This window comes from Hippichthys cyanospilos, chromosome 16 (genome assembly GCF_059441005.1).
Source record: "Hippichthys cyanospilos isolate Australia breed blue-spotted pipefish chromosome 16, RoL_Hcya_1.0, whole genome shotgun sequence".
Lineage (NCBI taxonomy): Eukaryota > Metazoa > Chordata > Actinopteri > Syngnathiformes > Syngnathidae > Hippichthys > Hippichthys cyanospilos.
This window is the reverse complement of record NC_142384.1, coordinates 11,128,433-11,146,797: the sequence shown is the minus strand read 5'-3', so window position 1 is coordinate 11,146,797 and position 18,365 is coordinate 11,128,433. Positions and strand designations below refer to the sequence as shown.

The 18,365-nt window shown below is 40.7% G+C and overlaps 1 protein-coding gene across 2 annotated transcripts in view; it reads left to right on the top strand.

Annotated features, from left to right (window-relative positions):
- asic2 (acid sensing ion channel subunit 2) overlaps window positions 1-18,365 on the top strand; it is a 139,175-nt gene that overhangs the window by 114,461 nt on the left and 6,349 nt on the right. For both annotated transcript variants that reach the window (XM_088437027.1, XM_088437026.1), the window contains 4 exons: window positions 2,415-2,565; window positions 10,204-10,331; window positions 15,777-15,927; window positions 16,015-16,071. In XM_088437027.1, coding sequence (XP_088293153.1) covers window positions 2,415-2,565; window positions 10,204-10,331; window positions 15,777-15,927; window positions 16,015-16,071 — 487 coding nt within the window. The remainder of the gene's footprint in view (window positions 1-2,414; window positions 2,566-10,203; window positions 10,332-15,776; window positions 15,928-16,014; window positions 16,072-18,365) is intronic.

Sequence of the window (18,365 nt, the reverse complement as noted above, 5' to 3'; positions counted from 1 at the left end):
CAGTTAATTTGACAAGTTGTTTTGAAAGCCTTTGTACTCTGCATTCTTTATGCGATTTCTCCCGTCTTGTAAGAGACAACATTGTGATCACTAGATAAGCAATTTCTCATTATTTCTCTTTCATTTCTTCTTGCGTGGCACAGTAGAAGACTGATTAGTATGTTCAAAGGCCTCGGGTTCGATTCCAGCTCGCCTAAGCCTTCCTGTGTGGAGTTTGCATGTTCTCCCCATGCCCGTGTGGGTCTTCTCCGGGCATTCCGATCTCCTCCTACATTCCATAAACGTGTGGTAGTTGTTTTGAACACTCTAAATTGACTGTGAGTGTGAATAGTTGGTTGTCTGTGTGCCCTGCGATTGGCTGGCAACCAATCAAGAGTGTCCCCTGCCTCCTGCCCCAAGTCGGCCGGGATAGGCACCAGCAACCCTAGTGAGGATAAGGGGCTGTATAAAATGGTCGGATGAATTGATTTTCTTCTTGCTATTTTCTATATTTTTTCATTTTCCCTTGTTTTCTCTTTTTATATTATTCTCCATTGTTTTTTCCCATGTTTACGTCTTCCTCTAAAATGTTCATTTTTAGCTCTTTTTCTTTTTGCCCTGTCTAACTTTTCTCCTTTTCATACAAAGGCGGTAAATGAATCATGTTGGAAGACAATTTCAAGCGTGAACATTCAAATGTTCCCCTTTACTTCTTTCATTTCTTTTTTGGCCTTCCTAAAAAAGACCAGATGTCTTTTCCTTTCAATGGTGCAAAGACACAATTTCTACATATGTAATTTTTTTTGGCAGTTTCTTGCTCCCTTGACAAAACAGCTCTATTGTGTCAGATGTCTGGACAGGCCAGAGAGCTCATTATGGCCTTCTCTTTTCTTTTTTGACATCTCCACTGGAGGCAACAGATGACGAGTAGCGGGAAGCGACGGACGAAGATTTTCAAGGGTGGACGCCGCAGTTTTTCGCTAGCATCTTTTGTCATACCGTCGCCCTGCGGGATGACGACTCTTTTCTCCCAGAGCCTCGTTGACTTCGGCCCTGACCCGCGCGCCAAACATTGTCAAGCTTGACAAATGCAGCTGCGGCTACTATTGTTCAACCTTAAAGGCATTCAGAACCGTGGAGATGTGGAAAAAATATACGCCTGGCTGGGGAAAAAAAATTATATATATATATATATATATATATATATATATATATGTGTGTGTGTGTGTGTGTATACAGTGGACCCCTGAGTTACGGCATCCCTGGCTTATGTTTTTTTTCACGTTACAAAGTGGAATCCCTTCTTTACAGCATTTTTCCCACGTTACAGCATCAAAAACACTTACAAAATTCAAACTTGGCAGTCAGCGTGCATGCGTATGGCTCTGCAAGTTGCACCACGCTCATACGTCGCTACATGCGCCACTGCATGCGTCACTACAATGCTGGTCGGTGTCGCGGCGTCCCTAAGATGCTGGTCTGATATTGGTTGGTGTCACTAAGATGCCGATATGCTAAAGACTTGTTCTCGTATGAGTTCTTACAAGATGGTGTTGTGCATTTTAGTGCTTAATTCAAACTTGAATTGGTTAGCCATGGGTCCCAAGATTGCTAGTGATGTTAAAGGGAGAAGTAAGAAGATGATTAGTATGGAAAACTGAAACTCTCAGAGCATCGCTTTTGCTGAATAAGTTCAGTACTCTCCCCCAATCCCACTTGACATTCCTGCTGACATGTACCACCTGTGGGTCTGCTATTAACAAGTCTATCAATCACAGGGTCAAAACATCTATCAATACCTTACAACCTGTCTTCAATATTTTTCCTGTTACAGGCAATCCATTTGGCAATCCGAGGAGGGCGGGGAGGCTGGGGGGTGTTTTTGATTCAAATGAAAGTCTCTCTTTGCATCCCTGCTACAATGAGGTTGACTCACAAAATACACACAGATATACAGATTGATCGGTTTTCATCTAGGGACAGAACTGGTGATGCTAGGTGGCTATGGTTAGCTTGGCGGATAACAGTGCACGTGCGGCGGCATAGCTGACTAGCGCTACAGTGAGTTATGCAAATAAACTTTTGTCTGGACTAATTAAAACAAGTCGCCTGATTATCTCTGTTCCCCTCAAAGCAGATGGGTCTTCGTTAGGCTAACGAGGTGGGAGGGACTGCCTGGCAGGGACTCTGACAGGCACAATAAAACACTCCAACGCCACATAAACAACTCTCTCTTCGAAGCTTTCAAATGTCTTTTGTGTAAATTTACACGTGTTCTGGGAGTCCCATTTGACTCTTTTGATTATTGCGCTGCTATTGTTTCATGCTAGTGTGTGTCTGTGTGTGTTTGCCGAGCGGGGTCCAATAATGGCAGCCTACTTTTTAAGTAATTAAAATGCATAATCTGACCGACCATTGCCTTTTTTTTCTCGCAGGTGTTCACTCGATACGGCAAGTGTTACATGTTCAACGCGGCTGAGGAGGGCAAGTCCCTGCGCACCACCATGAAAGGCGGCACAGGGAACGGGCTGGAGATCATGTTGGACATCCAGCAAGATGAATACCTGCCAGTTTGGGGAGACACAGGTAATAACACTTAATAATAGTAATAACACAGTAGGAATGGGGCGAGACACAAATCCCATGTGACGAGATCTCCCACGATATTGAGTCCGCGAGAAGGAGACGAGACGCGATTTGGGCAAAATCTTTAATATAAAATACAGTGGGCCCCCGTGTTATGAGATAAATCCGTTCTGCGGTTGGGGTCGTAAGGCGAATTCACGGTATGACGGGCAATGCAAACCTATGCTAAATAACTAATGCGTTTAGAACCCCAGGTAGTATAGTAAGTGCTACTTATATATAATATACAGGTATACAATAAGAAAATATCATAAATAAAAAATATAGAAAGGATTTATTTACCTTTGAGTGGTGCCTATTCCCTGATAAGGGTTATCTCCAGCATCGTTTCCACATAAATCATCTTCTTCTCTCTTTAACATCACTAGCAATCTTGGAACCCTTGGCTAACCCTTTCAAATTTGAATCAAGCAGTAAAATGCACTATAAATACGGTTTTGTCACCACTCACAATCAAACAAAGCTTTACGGTTATTTTGAAATGAGGCAGACCAATAGCAGAATTGTAGTGACGCGTTGCAGGGACGGCAACTGAAAATGAGTGTAAATACCTAAAACCTAAAAACGCCTGCAGATGGAGACGGAACAACACAAATACAGCCAAGCCCCTAGGGTCATGACAGTTGCAAAACCGAGAAAATTTCAGAAAGAGGGGATGAAAAAACTCAGTATTCCACGTCATTACATGAAACTAACGTAAGTCAGGGATGTTGTAACAAGGGGGTTTACTGTATTGGCCAATATAAATTTCCCAACTTTTCCTTTTACTGCGTACACTGCAAGAGAATTAACAAGCTACCGTGCAAATATAGTCATTTTTGTTATAGGCTCATTTTTCGGCGACAGCTGAACGGACTTAACAAAAGGCTCCTGTTAGCTGGAGTAGTTGCCGAAATTTTTCACACAGTTACAAACCGTCGTTTTCCACATTTTACCATTTATTTTTTTAACTGAAAAGCTGAAATGTCACCACACAAGTGATTTGAAAGTAATACGAACATCCTTTATTTCTCCGTTAGCCCATTCACTTTCACTGGGACAATAGGCTTTCCAAAAAAATCGCAGTGAATACAGGAATCGTAGCAAAAAGATGAAATGGCATCCCAGCGGTTCATTACACACCTATCTACAGACAGTTGGCCTTCTCACCACGTTTGGCAACATGTTTTACTGTCAAGCAGCGCATTCTCCTGTATATTCCATTGCACTTGTGGCCCAACAAGCCACCCCCTAAAAAAAAAGATCTCGTGCTCTGCTCGTCATACCAGATCTCATCCCATCACTAGTAGTTAGGGTAAAATCCAGAGAGACCAAGCAGGTTTTTCTGTCTGATAAAGTCACCTCTCTGCTTGTGCGCCTCGGGGGCTGGAGATGTTTTTACATTCACGCGATTGAAATTTATCTATAATTAACACAGTGGTGACTCAACGGTTATTTGGAGGGAAACGCGTCGGGACACACCATCTTATTTCACACTTATTTAAGGATTTCACGTGTGTTATATGGTCTTCATAAACACTCTTTTCTCATTTGTACAGCAAAAAATAATTTCGTTTTAATTTATGCCTTCATTATGCTAACCCAACTGGTAAGAGTAAAATTATTTTATTGCACTCTGATGTGAGAAGATCAACAGACAGAATATAAATTATTGCACCTCATAATTTTGTTGCAAAGAAAAATATGAAATAGAAATGCAGACCTGGAAACAAAATACTGTATGTATTGAAATGTATTTCCTCCTGGTGTCAAAAGCCCAAACAACTTATTAATTTTTAACTCATTCGCTTACATTGATGGCTATATGGCTACTGGGTTGGCAGTGAATACATTAAAACTCATTCTGTGCCAGTGACGGCTAAATATGTCAAAAATGTATTTTAACTTAGCTGCCAGTGAATGCGTTCATGTCATAAAATAAAAACTACATATAAGTATAAAGACATTTGTAACCTCAGTAATACCTCAATATACACCTGGTAACAATAAAATTTAAACTTTTTATGATAAAAACGATGAATAATAATGCATCACGAAATCTCCGATTTAAATTTAGAACCTCTGTGAGATGCTAAAAATCCATTAGTAAAGAACATAAATGGCGTTTTTACCTCTCAGGTTTTCACTTAATACTCTTGAACAATAAAAAAAAATGCTAAAAAGATTCACTGGACAGCTTGATAAATGACCCTTATAATGCACTATAAAATGGCAGATGGGAATTCATAAGATCAATAAAACAGTAAAGATGCACACATGGAAGAAATAAAATCATGTCATGTTTTATTGCCTTTACCTACCTTTTCATCTGTCATCACGGGCATAACAAACGGAATTACATGCCTGAAAACAATATCTTGTACATCTGGATTTTATTACCTCCTGCTATTAGGAGATCACAAGGCAGAATGAGTAATGACCCGTCATAACATGCAAAATAAGTCAGATTGGAATTTATAACATTGATAAAACACTATGAATGTGCGCATGTAATCAATAAAGTACCTATGATCTGACATCCAAGACATAATAAGCCTTCAAAACACAAATTGGAATGAACGTGCGGATTTATTGCACCCAAAGTGTGCTCGCCGCTCTCACTTTTCTTCACGTTCCTCTTTGTGTGTTTTCAACAACCGCATCTGAGGCAGTAACAAATTTTTTAAAAAAAAAGGCTTCAAGGTAATGCCTCCCATCTAAGGTTTACTCTCAAACATGGAGCTAAGTGCTAGCTAAATGCTAACACACAATGCAAAACACCACGGACCACTTACAATAACTCTTCTTTGTGTTTTCATATTTTATAAAATACACTTTATGAATGTGTGACATGTAACTTCAACCCTCTTAAGGTTGTTTGCAAGGAACAGCAAAAATATCATTAGGTCAATTTGACCCAAGCCCTATTTAGTTACCCAAACAGTTCTGAAATGTGTGTAATCCAAATCGAATTATTTTTTAAAATATTAAAAATAATAATAATAATAATAATAATAATAATAATAATAAATAAAAAAATTAAATATTTATTTATGTATATATATATATATATATATATATATATATAGGTATTGATATTATTCAAATTTCACTACCTGGGCTAGTGCTGGGACTGAGTTGGCCTTGTACTTCATCATATCACTGCAAAACATCTTTAATGAAGGAAGGAAACAGAAGGAGTCACGAGCGTTTTACGTTGCTAGGCAACTAGACGTTATTTAAAGGACATGTTGAGCACCCAGAATGTGTTCCAACTTCTCAACAGCTGGCAAAATAATCAATATTCTTCGAGTACAACAAACGCAAAGCCTGTCTCGAAACTGGAATTTGAAACCTTGTTCTTACTTCTGACACTCTAACTGAAACCCTACCTGAGACCTAAACCGCAAATTTGAGACCCTAACCCAGTTTTAACACTTAAGTTCAAACCCCAACTTTTCCTGACCCCCATTCAATTCGAAAACATATTTTTACCAATGTACTTGTATTTTTTTCCTTTTTTTTCTGACATTCCCACCATCCCTAATGAACTAATTAACGATGCCGAGGTACGTTTTTAGCCGCAAAGACTTCAAATGAGTTGCTTCATGTGCTATTAGTTGTCATGGCAACTATCCATATATCTTAAAAATTTCCGAGCAAGACCTCAAATGTTTCATTTCCTGCCGTTGACACTCGATTACTTCACAGAAAATCATTTTGAGGCCACGGAGTTTGCTGCGTTCCCCCGCATCCCGCCAAATATAACATGGCGAATTCCACACCGCCATCAAAAACTCCTACAATCTGAATGCGGATCATCGTTCGTAATCGCAATCAATAAAAGGCATTTCCCGGGAAAGCAATTACTCCACGCTCGCCCTTGTCTATTTTTAGTCTTCTCGTCAAGCTCAGAGCAGCGATAGAAATAATTAATAAGCAAACAAGTGTGTGCTGTGTTGCATTCTTAATGACTTCCTTTCCTTTTTATTCAATTTTACGAGTTTTTTTACTGGTACACAATGGAGTTCTGCAAAAGAAACAAACAACAAACGGCATATTATCACCCGCGCTCCAAAGAAACGGGGGCAAATGACAGCAAAGAAGTTTGAGCCAATCAGAAGCTAGAAGAACGTCACTTTTGGAAAAGACATTAACTGTGATGAGAAATGCATTCTTGCAAACTCAATTTTAATACCATAATTTGAAAGCTTAGCCTGATTCAAAACTTGGTTTTAGGTTCTCTCTTGAACTCATTCACTGCCATTGACGCCTATAGACGTCAAAGCTTAACCCTGCTTTGAAACACTAATTCTGCCAATAAACCCAAATTTGAAACTCTTATTCTGGTTTTAAGCGCTATTTTTTTGATAATGATAATTCATATTTAAGGTTTGTGGTAATGCACCTTCAGCATATTCCAGCAGGAATGTCCAAACTAACATTTGAGGTCCACCGTCCATTTTTATTGGCTCAAGACATTTGTTACAATTTTTCTAAGGAAGAGCCTTTCTAAATATGTAATTATGATGAATAAGTTGTGTACATGTAAAACTGCTTTTCTCCATTTTCTGTTAAACGTTAAGAAGTGACGTGAGTGAAAATGAAGCCTCGTGCACCACTTGTAGTTTTGTTTTACTCCTCTAGATGGTGCTCATGATTTAAAAATAAAACCTAGTGCAATGAAGAATTCATCACATTTCATTTGCATATTTAATCCAACAATTTTATCGTGTGTTTCACGAGGCTTCATTTTGTCATCACTAATATTAAAGTCTAAATTATGAACATAACACGTGAATGTTTCCCAAGTAACAGCGCAAAAAACGATCATTTTACAACAGATCTTTAGTTTCTAAATGTCATGATTGGATTCAGCCTCCTACTTTCTGCTGGGTTACAGCTTTTCTGACCACCACAAAATCTTGTAAATCCTAAACTATTTGTTTTCTAGAAAGACGTTCAGCTAGAGAAAACTTTTAATAAATTAACACCATGTATTTGTTTGCCTCATTGGCTGATGTTAGAGTGCTTGATAAATTAGGTCAAAAACATCTTTACGTGGCCGTTATATCGATTGATTTTTTTTTTCTTCCTCTTGTGGCCCGCTGATGAAAAATGTTGGACTCCCCTGTGGTATAATCTCACTGTGTGTGTAGACTGTATACTCCTACTTTTTGTGTTTCTATTATTTTTATGATCCTTTTTCATGCAAGGTCTCACTAGCGCATTATCATCAGGGAGGGCAAACTCATTTGCATGTGTGGGCATTAACGTGCCAAGAAGGCAAAAGGCCATAAACAAGAAGACAAACAAGGTGAGATTTAAAATGATGAAAACACTTGATGAATGACAAAGGTCCTTCATTTCCAATGCATGTGCGCGCGCGCGTTTTTATTGATTCATGCTCGCAGCAAATGTATCAAAAAGGATGTCAAGAATTCTGATTTTGAAGGTTGTCAGACAATGAACGACTCAACTACCTCACTGTCAACTGGAACTCTACTCCTGTATTATTTTTTAGTTAGCTAGCTTTAATTCTGTCTGCTATACCTTATGCAGTAACTGTACTGTTATGCCTTCCCGTTTCCGTAGTCGGGGCTTATTCTCTGCAAGCGTCATTGCACCTCTGGGCCAAAAAGGTATTAAAAAAAAAGCAGATCTTGTCCCATAGTTACTGCCTGGTATATCTGGTGTCTAACCTGCCTTTGGTATCTTACTGTTCCCTGCATGATAGGAGACCAATGAGTACTTCAACGCTAAATTCCCGCATGTGTCCCGGTGTCCTGTGTGTTTTCCTCCTGATTCGCCTGATTCCACTCATCGTCAAGCTCTGCGGGAATTTGAAAATGTACCTAATATTTTGAATCAGGTGTGCCTGGGAGAGGAACCTGGGAAACATGCAGGGCATCGAACAGCCCACCGCTGCTCTAAACAGACCGACGACCTGATTGATTTTGATGGATGTGACTCACAAGAGCCTTTACTTGGGTCGGGTCAAGAAGAGTCTAATTGATTTTGTTGAAATCTGGTCACAGGTCTAAGGTGCTTCTCTATTTCAAGGTTTCAATGTCACCTTATCACCGACTTGAGACTTTATGGGATTGGTAATTTCTTTTCCCGTTGTTAGGTCAAGAGCATTATTGGCGTTAAGGGATTTGAGACACTACCTGCAAGAAATACCGCAGATTCTTTCAAATTGTCACATATCTTCAGATTTTAATGTGATGGTCCTTTTATTTACTCATTATTTGCATCAGTGGTATTATTACTTGGTTTCTGTGTCTGTGTTTACCCAAGAGTTGCATACTAGTACTGGTATCAGTCGGACAAAAAGTGGTTTCACAAATCGCTAGTTATAAACCTTTCGGCAATGGAAGTTTGACAACAAACGCAATAGGGCAACAAGAAATAATACTTGTACAACATTCCTCACAGGCATATATTCTTTATCCTCTGCGAATAACGATTAATATTATTGCAGCTTCCTGAGGAGATACAACTGGCTCCACGTATATGTAGTGTATATCTAAAGGTACATGGATGTGAAAAGGAGGGAAAAAAATAGCAAATGCTGTTAAATGTCTTTACATTTAACTCTTCCACCGCCAAAAAAAATGTGTGGACTCTATAAAAAGAAAAAATACGTAAAAATACATCTTTGCCGTTGAATGAGTTCATTTCCTTATGGCAACCTTATAGTCACTTAAAAGGAATTTTTGTTGTGTTGTTTCCGTTCATTTCAGTGGTGATTTGAGATGAGAGTCTTGAGTTAGGAGTGTATCTCAAATCGCTACTGTAGTTTAACGTTAATGCATTCCAGACTAAACAGTACTTGCATTTCAAATATTACCATTTTCTCAGTATTTTTTTTTCATTAAATGATCTTGAGATTTATGGAATTTTTGGCTTTGTGCGCTCACAAATTCAACTAAAGGACGTCAGATATTACATTTTTTCTTTTCGCTATTTGTGTGTGTTTTCACCCTCCCCCGCTTGCCGGCAAACACACAGATGGATGCCCATTATTGCGTCCGAGCTGTCGCCGTGGCCAAAACGGCAAGCAAATGAGCGCGTGCCGTTATTGGAGGGGAGGGGTTGATTAAATGGCTCGTAGAAACACAAGAGCACATGTGACGGACGCCGTGACATTATCGATCTCTTTGCGGAAACATTAACTGACTCGCTCCTTTCCCGTAAATGTTATTTTGCGTGTGTGTGTGTGTGTGTGTGTATTCACGGTCTTTTATCAAAGCTCTTTCATAAGCTGTTTTCCATCAAGGTTGACATTTTTTTGTAATAAAAACTTTATTTTGTAATAAAAAAAAATCTAACCTTTTTCCAAAGGCTCCACTTTGAAAATTTAATGAGATAGAAATATTTTTTTTTCTTGTTAGATGTGCATCCAAACAGACTGATATCATTTTTATCCAAGCTCAGCATTGTACTAAAACCCGCTATCTGCGCTGTTCCTGATTGTAAACAAATGGACTCGTAAACACTTGAAAATACTTCCAAAGAAGCAATCAGGAAGTACTCGCTCCTTATGACTTTTCTGGAATTTATTCATCAGTATTCTTTTTCCGGAATGTGTTGCAGAAGACACGGCGTTCGAGGCAGGGGTTAGAGTCCAGATCCACAGCCAGGCCGAGCCGCCCTTTGTGCACGAGCTGGGTTTCGGCGTGGCGCCCGGCTTCCAGACCTTCGTGGCCACGCAGGAACAGAGAGTGAGTTTCCAATGATCCCTCGCAAAGTTTAGAATCCGACGGTTTTTCAACCCGGCAGCGATACGTTATTAGCAGGTATCAGCAAATCTAATATCACGCTCTTTGAATGCGGCGACAAGAACGGTACAGTTTTCTTTTCAAATTAAGAGTGAATTAATTGGAACATGAACGAAACTGTCGCTTTTTATCGCGTGTGTGACTCCCTTTTCGTACGAGACAGAAATAAAAGAGATAATGTTACACAATTTGGGCTCTGGAGTTGATTTATATTTTTCTTTTTTCTTTTGTTAAGGTTAAAAAGGATATAGCATTAGGTATACTTACAAAATATTTATTGAGGATAATGTTATTTATGGTGTGATCAATGGGGAGAGGCGAAAGATTTTCTTTTTCCAAGGGGCGTCTTTGCAATATAACTGAGAAGCGCCGATTTACACCCTAAATCTGATTTGCAACTCCAGATTGAAACTCAAATTTGTAACACTAATCCAGATTTAAAATTCATCTCTGAAATCTATCCTTGACTTGACACTTTTATTTGAAATCACAATTTTGATTTCAGCGGCTCGGTGGCGCAGTAAATAGCACGTTCGTCTCACAGTTCAAGAGTTCCGGTTCAAATCCACCTGGCTCCGGCCGTCCTGTGAGGAGTTTGCATGTTCTCCCCGAGCCTGCGTGGGTTCTCTCCTGGCACGCCAGCTACCTCCCACTCCCCAAAAACATGCATGGCAGGTGGATTGGACATACTAAATTGTCCTTAGGTGTGATTGGGCGCACGATTGGTCGTTCGTCTCCATGTGCCCTATGATTGGCTGGCAACCAGTTCAGGGTGTCCCCGCCTACTGCCCGAAGCCAGCTGAGATAGGCGCCAGCAAGCCTGCGATCCCTGTGGGGATAAGCGGCTATAGAAAATGGATGGATGGATGGATAGAATTCTGATTTCAAGTTTTAATAAGAGATTGTTTCCATTTTTTTTGTTTTTCTAAGGTTGATTTTTTCGCTTTTCTTCAGCGTTGACTTTTTGTCATTTTCTTGCACATTTTGTCATAAAGCTCATCGTCCTTGCCCGAGTGCCGTAACCGCATCCCCCATTAATAGACGGCTCACGTCAGATTCGACCTCCAGAATGTTGCGTTGGGCAAATTGTCTTCCGCCTTTGAAGTTATCAAAAATGCCTGGCGGTGTCAGGCTGGCGCAAGAAACTGTTTTTATTGCATCAAGGCCAGTCGAATGGAAGACACGACAAAAAAGACGCTGCGTGTCATACAAAAAGTATTAGCTTAGCATCTTAGCGTTGACTAACGAGCCTCCGGGGTGAGTGTCTGCCTCCAGCTGTCGGCCCGCTTTTCTGACTGGCGGTCTGCGTGGACCAAACTCGCCTCGCTTTTTGCGGGCATCGAGGCGAGCGCACGTACTTAGGAGGGGGGCGGGGGGGGGGGGGGGGGGGCAATAAATTTAGATCTCCTCATTAATTATTACAATGTGAAAACGTCATCAAGTTTCCTGCTGGGACCAACCCATTCTTTCTGAAACACTTTCAAGCGTTGTAACCGTTAATTGAGTGAAATAGAACAAAGGAATCACTGTAACGATTTAGCTTTATGTTCCAATTAATTTGCTCTTGAATTTGAAAAAAAGTCCTGCTCCTAAAACTGAACAAAATTAGAGTCATTCAAGGTTGTGCAAAGGAATCACTGTCACAATTTAGCTTTATGTTCCAATTAATTTGCTCTTAAATTTGAAAAAAAAATCCTGCACCTATCACTGCATGAAAAGGCTTTGAATTAGATTTAAAAAGCTTTGAATTAGTTTTGCTGATACCTGCAGAAATTGTTAAAAATTTCACATACTCATACCCTCATTTGAGATCCACCAGTTTAAAATATTCAGTATGTCGCAAATATGGTCCTGAGAGTTGTATAGATCTTTACATGTGATGTTAAAATCTACATCAATAGACTAAAGGTTAAATTTCAACATGGTACAGTAGGATTATATAGAGAATTAAATATGTTGTTTTTTGTTCAGTAAGTGATGAATGAATATCTAAAGTGCAAATATTAGATACATATAGTACATGAAATATGACAATATTTATCCCTACAGATCCCAAACTGGACACTTGGACAGGCAAAATCGGACTTGGGTCTTTCTATTTCCTCGCGCAACTCGATAAAAGCAAAGGCGCACTTTTATCGAGTTGAGCCCGCACAGTCAAGTTCAAGTGTGTGATGCTAAAACAAAACAGCTTTTCCCAACAATTTGCCGAGTGAACTGCAAAGCCCCCTTTAAGATCTCCGCCCCCCCCTTCTCCCCCTTCCCCCGCCTCAGCACCCGAGTGAAATATTGATGAAGACATCGGCGAGCAGCACCAAGGCTTTTGCCGCTTATTAGAAGGACCGCGATGGGCCCACATGCCATTACGCCAAATTAATCAGATGGCAAATTAGCCACAATTCGCTTTAATTGGGCCCAAAGAGAAGATTAGCTTAGCGGCGGAGGTGTTTAGAAAGGTTAAGGATTACCGAGCAGCACCTTTTCACGGAAGCCTTAATCACGTCGCGATGTCGGCGTTTGTCGATTTGAGCAGGCCAAGTACGTAAACAAGCAGGCGCGCAGCATTGTGGGCCTGCCAACGTGTCAGAGTCACAGCATCTTTCCAAACAATATTACCACTGGGCTGGAATGCTTGCTAAGAGAAATTGGAAATTAGAATCGGAGTAGCTCACACACAGCGTTGTGGAACGATTTAATACTCGCTTCTTTATGATTCTCATCTGAGTGTGAAGCTCGATGGAAAATGGCCTGATGGAAATTGTAATTAGGATGGAAAATGTAATTAAGCATCAATTACCCGAGATGTAAAATAGGGATGCGCACAACTTTCTGAAGTGACCACATTTATCCACGGATTTATCACTTTTTTACGGTTAGCTTGCTTGCTTTCGGCTCAGTGAAATTATAAACGGTATGCGGTGTCCTTCTCTGAAAGTGAAATATTGATGACCACAACATTGGGCAGCAACCACACATTCAGTCTCTCTCTCTCTCTCTCTCTCTCTCTCTCATATATATATATATATATATATATATATATATATATATATATATATATATATATATATATATATATATATATATATATATATATATATATGAATGAAACCATGGGCATTGCAAACACAACATTTCGGCACATCCACAAGTCAGGGTTTCCACTTTGTTAGCTAAACAATGTTACTGTTATATTACAGGTCATTGGTCAATTGGTAAACATTTAACATTGTGGAGATACTCAATATCAGTGTTTAATGTTGTTGTTTTTTTCCAAACAAAACAATATTCCATCTATTTTACAGTTCATGTTCTTTACTATTGGAAAACATAAGTGACTCTGATGCGTCTGCGCGCAACAATGTGTACTGAAAACAAGTCAAAGATACTGCATCGCCTATCGCGCCCTCGGTGCATCGTGGATTTTTTGATGTTCTGTGAAGGTTTCCTGTATGGCGGACAGACGAGTTAACTATAAATGCACTTGCCACGGGCATTCCTCGGACGTCAAACTACTGCAGTGCACATATTTGCTTAAAACTTAAATGATTAAACCTTATACACTGACTGTACTGTTATCCCTTCCCATCCTTTCTAGTCTCACAAAGAGCCACGGTTATATTAGCGGGGCCTGGAAGTCTAATTCAAGTGAAGCCTGGATCTGACCAAACATGATAACAATTAGAGCTTGCTCTTGAAATTCCAATTTGTTGCAAAAGAAACCTAGATAAGAGATTTACAACGCTCTGCAGTTGACTCCATTCGTGTCACCCTCTAAGCGTGTAGGACTCTGAAGAAGCACAGCTCTACAAGACACGTGATTGGCTCCCGCCACGACCATGGTTGACTGATTGATTGATTGATCACTGTCTAGCATTTCCCTTACAATTTCATGAATTTAGACACAAATTTGGACACAGGAAACAGTAGAACCTCCCACCACCGCATCTCATCGACCACTTTTTCGGAATACTATGACGAGTTTGTGTTAAGCCGCACTGAAAATTTTAAATCGAGTAGTTCCACGAAAAAATGTGGCGGGAATGCACGCATTTACTAATTGCTATCTCCGTGTAAATGGAGCGAAAACGGAAGTCATATCCAACGACTTCATCTGAGAGGTCGATTTTGTGCTGCTGTTTTGGTTAGCGACGACTGGTCTCTGCAGCAGTTTGGTCTTTAATAATCATACGGCGTAAGTGAAAGGAAGAGGTTGGCCAAGGAGCACCATATAATGGCTTCGGGAGTTGTCAGCATTCATTTCTTCCGCTGGCTGCTTTCTTATCATCCGTCACAGCCTTGCACAGCAATCAGCAACATTCCGCGCACTTGGCTGCTTTTGAAGCGGAATGCTGGAGCGGCTTCTCCTTCGTCTGGACCGATAGCGCCGAGCAGACGCGCTTTTAAATCCGAGCCCGCTTTCACCTGGCACTGCCGCGTCTAGCTCGGTCCAGAAAATGCCGTTGCCTCCGTCTCGTGCGGGACGACCCACTGTGACAAGCGAAGCGGTTGGAGGGAAGCGAGGATGTTTTGTTTGACCCTCGCTCTTGTTGTTCTTCAGACCGAAGCGTGTTGGAACGTTGCCCCGTTTGTCGGACCCGCGGGAATTATTTGGTCAAGTGTTCGTACAACTGTGAAATTGTTTGGGTTAGCCAACTATGGATGTTTTCTAGGTTGTCCAAAAAAAGTATTGACAGGGTCCATCCGCAATCTTGTGTTCTTCCATCTTTTCCGTGGGGAGCGACACTACTTATGGCTTCTAGCTTGACTTGGAGAATAAGATAATATTTTGTAAATATTCCAAAATAAGATCATCGATTGTGATTTTGCTGCGCCACAGTTTTTCTTCCTTGTATTTATTTTGGAATCACTTTAGATAAAAACTCACTAAAGTCATTCTTGTCGTTGGACGCTGCCGGTTTTAACGTCCTCGAAAAAATGAGGGTGCCATCGATCGATTGGCTGGGCCCATGGTTCTCATGGGGTCCGTGAAATAATGTGGTTTATTAATAAAGATTTATATTTGTGGTAATTTCATGTTATATTCAACTTGGAAAGTATTCATGACTCTTCTATTAAACAAACTATTTAGCCAGTTTAACTCATTCAGTGCCAGGGACGTAATTTCACGTTATTTTTTAAGTTCAGGTACTTAAGTATCAATTTAATATTTAAGTATATGGAAGTTAATGTAGTTAAGTATGGATTATCCGGAATCATAAAAAAACGTCCCTGGCATTGAATGAGTTCATATTTTTTTTAAATGTCATACTTTTGAAATTTGGCGAAATATGTTTTGTCACTATGTATTTGAATGAGTAATTTTCAAAGGGGAATTGCAAATAATTTATAGAAGCAAAATAGGATACAAATAGTGTTTTTCCCTTGTAGCTGACATTCCTGCCTCCCCCCTGGGGTGAGTGCGAGTCCAAGGCCCTGGAGTCCGGCTTCTTCCAGGTGTACAGCGTGACCGCCTGCCGGATCGACTGTGAGACGCGCTACATTGTGGAGAACTGTAACTGTAGGATGGTCCACATGCCTGGTAGGTCCAGCCCAGCACCAGAAACTGAATGCCATTCTCGAAGCTAACGCGATTCCACATCTTTACTCGTGATCATCTTCCTTCCAGGCGACGCCTCCTACTGCACCCCCGAGCAGTACAAAGACTGCGCTGAGCCCGCCCTCGGTGAGTCAGTTTTTTTTTTTTTTTAGTGTTGCTGAGTCAAGTCCTTAAATTGTAGTCTTTATCGTCATGTTCGCAAAGGCAAAAAAACAAAACAAAAGATCAATGGCCCAAATCGGGTCAAAATTGACACCAAGGTTAAAAAAGTATTGGAATCTTGTCTCTATGGGAGACAGCTGCATGCAAGAACTTGTTGAACCACTTCTGCATAGAGATTGGACAGCCCTTGACCGGTTGGGGAAGTTGAGCACATCGTTTTAGTTGTAAACCACACCCACAAAAGGAGAGCATCTCTCTTTCGGCCATTTTGGTCCGAAAAGGCAAAGCCCTTCTGGTTTGATAAAAGAAAAGTCCTGACTCATATTGTGTTCTTTTCTCCAGTCTCTCTTAAGCCCACTGAGGGCCAAATGTTGGCAAGTATCTGTGAAGGTAGCAGCTTTTTTGAGCTCCTCAGGGTTTACAAGGTCATCAAAGGTCACCCAAATGTCAACAGAGGTTGCCAGACGTTTGCCAGTAAGGTTATTTTGAACGTGTTCATCTGGCGACCTCTGGGGACATTTTGCTGACTTTTTGCTGACCTCACTTGACCTTGTGCAAACCCAGAGGAGAGAACCATCACCGATCATTCTGACAGAGCTAAAAGCTTACGAAAAATAGAACCGGGGTAACCCGAAAAGGACTTCTGTTAAATGTTGTAGTCAAACTTTATTTTTCCGCCCACTCTCTGCAACAATCTCCAGAATGCTACAAAAAGTCCCGCGTAAATAAATGCCGGTACGTGACAAATGCAGCCAAGGGCCATGGCAACTTTTCCCAGGTGCAAACTTTTCAAGCCACGGGTGCCAAATAGAGCGAGAGGATTGGACGCCGGCTCGTCTTCACTCGTAATTGGGCCGGCCGCTTTGACGGCTGGAGCTCGACATGCAAATCGGGTCAAGTCGCTGCCAATTTGTCGGAATGTTTCTGACTGCAAACTTTTTTTTCTCTCTTTTGAATAATAATGTTACAAAAAAAAAACAGCACCTGTCTCCAAGTTGTCAGAGGAGATTACGCTTTGCCCGACTCGTGAAGCGTTCCTGCTTTTGACTTGGAAGTTTAAGAGGAAACTTTGATGACTTCTAGCACAGATGAGGTGTGTTATTACCGCCGAGACGATGAACCAATGTGACAAACAGTCTCATTAAATGAGCATTAGAAGTCATATTAATACACGGGTTTCAAAGGATTATTGGGAATCTTGACTGATCCAATCATCGGGAGTGATGGGACTACTTTGCGGCTTCGCTACTCTGTCACAAATCGTTTGGATTTGAGGTTGGGGGGTTGGCAGAAGGTTTTGGTACGTAGATTGGGATGGTTGCTTTTAAGGTCGGTAGGACGGTGGGTTGGTGGATCGGTTCACAAGGTTGTTTGCTTGTAGGTGGTTTCGATAGGTTGCTGGATTTCTTGCTTGAAAGGTTGTAGTTGGGTTAATGATTGGCAAAGTTGGATTGTTGAATGGAGGGTGGACAAAAGATATGGTTGGTTGATTGGTTGGCTGGTTGATTGGTCGGTAGGCTGATACATTGTAAGTTCAGACATAAAATGGTTGGTTGGTCGGTTGGTTGGTTGGTTGGTTGGTTTTGGTCAGTCCATTTTTTGGTTGGTTGGTTGGTTTTGGTCAGTCCATTTTTTGTAAGGTCATGTTGGTTGGTTATTTTTTGTAAGGATAAGACAGAAAATGGTTAGTGTGTTCTTTGGATAGTTGGGTGAAAGTTTTTGGTCAGTTAATGTTTTAGCCAACCAACCAACATCAGACAGAAGTTGGTTGGTTGCTTCCAACATCAGACAGAGGTTGGTTGCTTGCTTGCTTGCTTGTTTACTTGCATGGTTGGAAGGTTTTGGACGGTTAACTTTTGGTTAGGTCAGACAGACAATGGTTGGTTGGTTGGTTGGTTGGTTGAACGGTTGGTTGAACGGTCGGTAGGTTAATACTTTGTAAGTTCAGACATAAAATGGTTGGTTAGTTGGTTGGTTGGTTGGTTGGTTGATTGGTTGGTTGGTTGGTTGGTTGGTTGGTTGGTTGGTTGGTTGGTTGGTTGGTTGGATGGAAGGTTTTGGTCGGTCAAGTTTTTTGTAAGGTCAGGTTGGTTGGATAATTGGGTGGATGGTTTTGGTTGGTTATTTTTTTGGAAGGTAAGACAGAAAATGTTGGTTAGTTGGTTGATTGGTTGGTTGGTTGGTTGGTTGGTTGGTCTGTTTGGTGGAAGGTTTTGGTCGGTCAAGATTTTTGTAAGGTCAAGTTGGTTGGATAATTG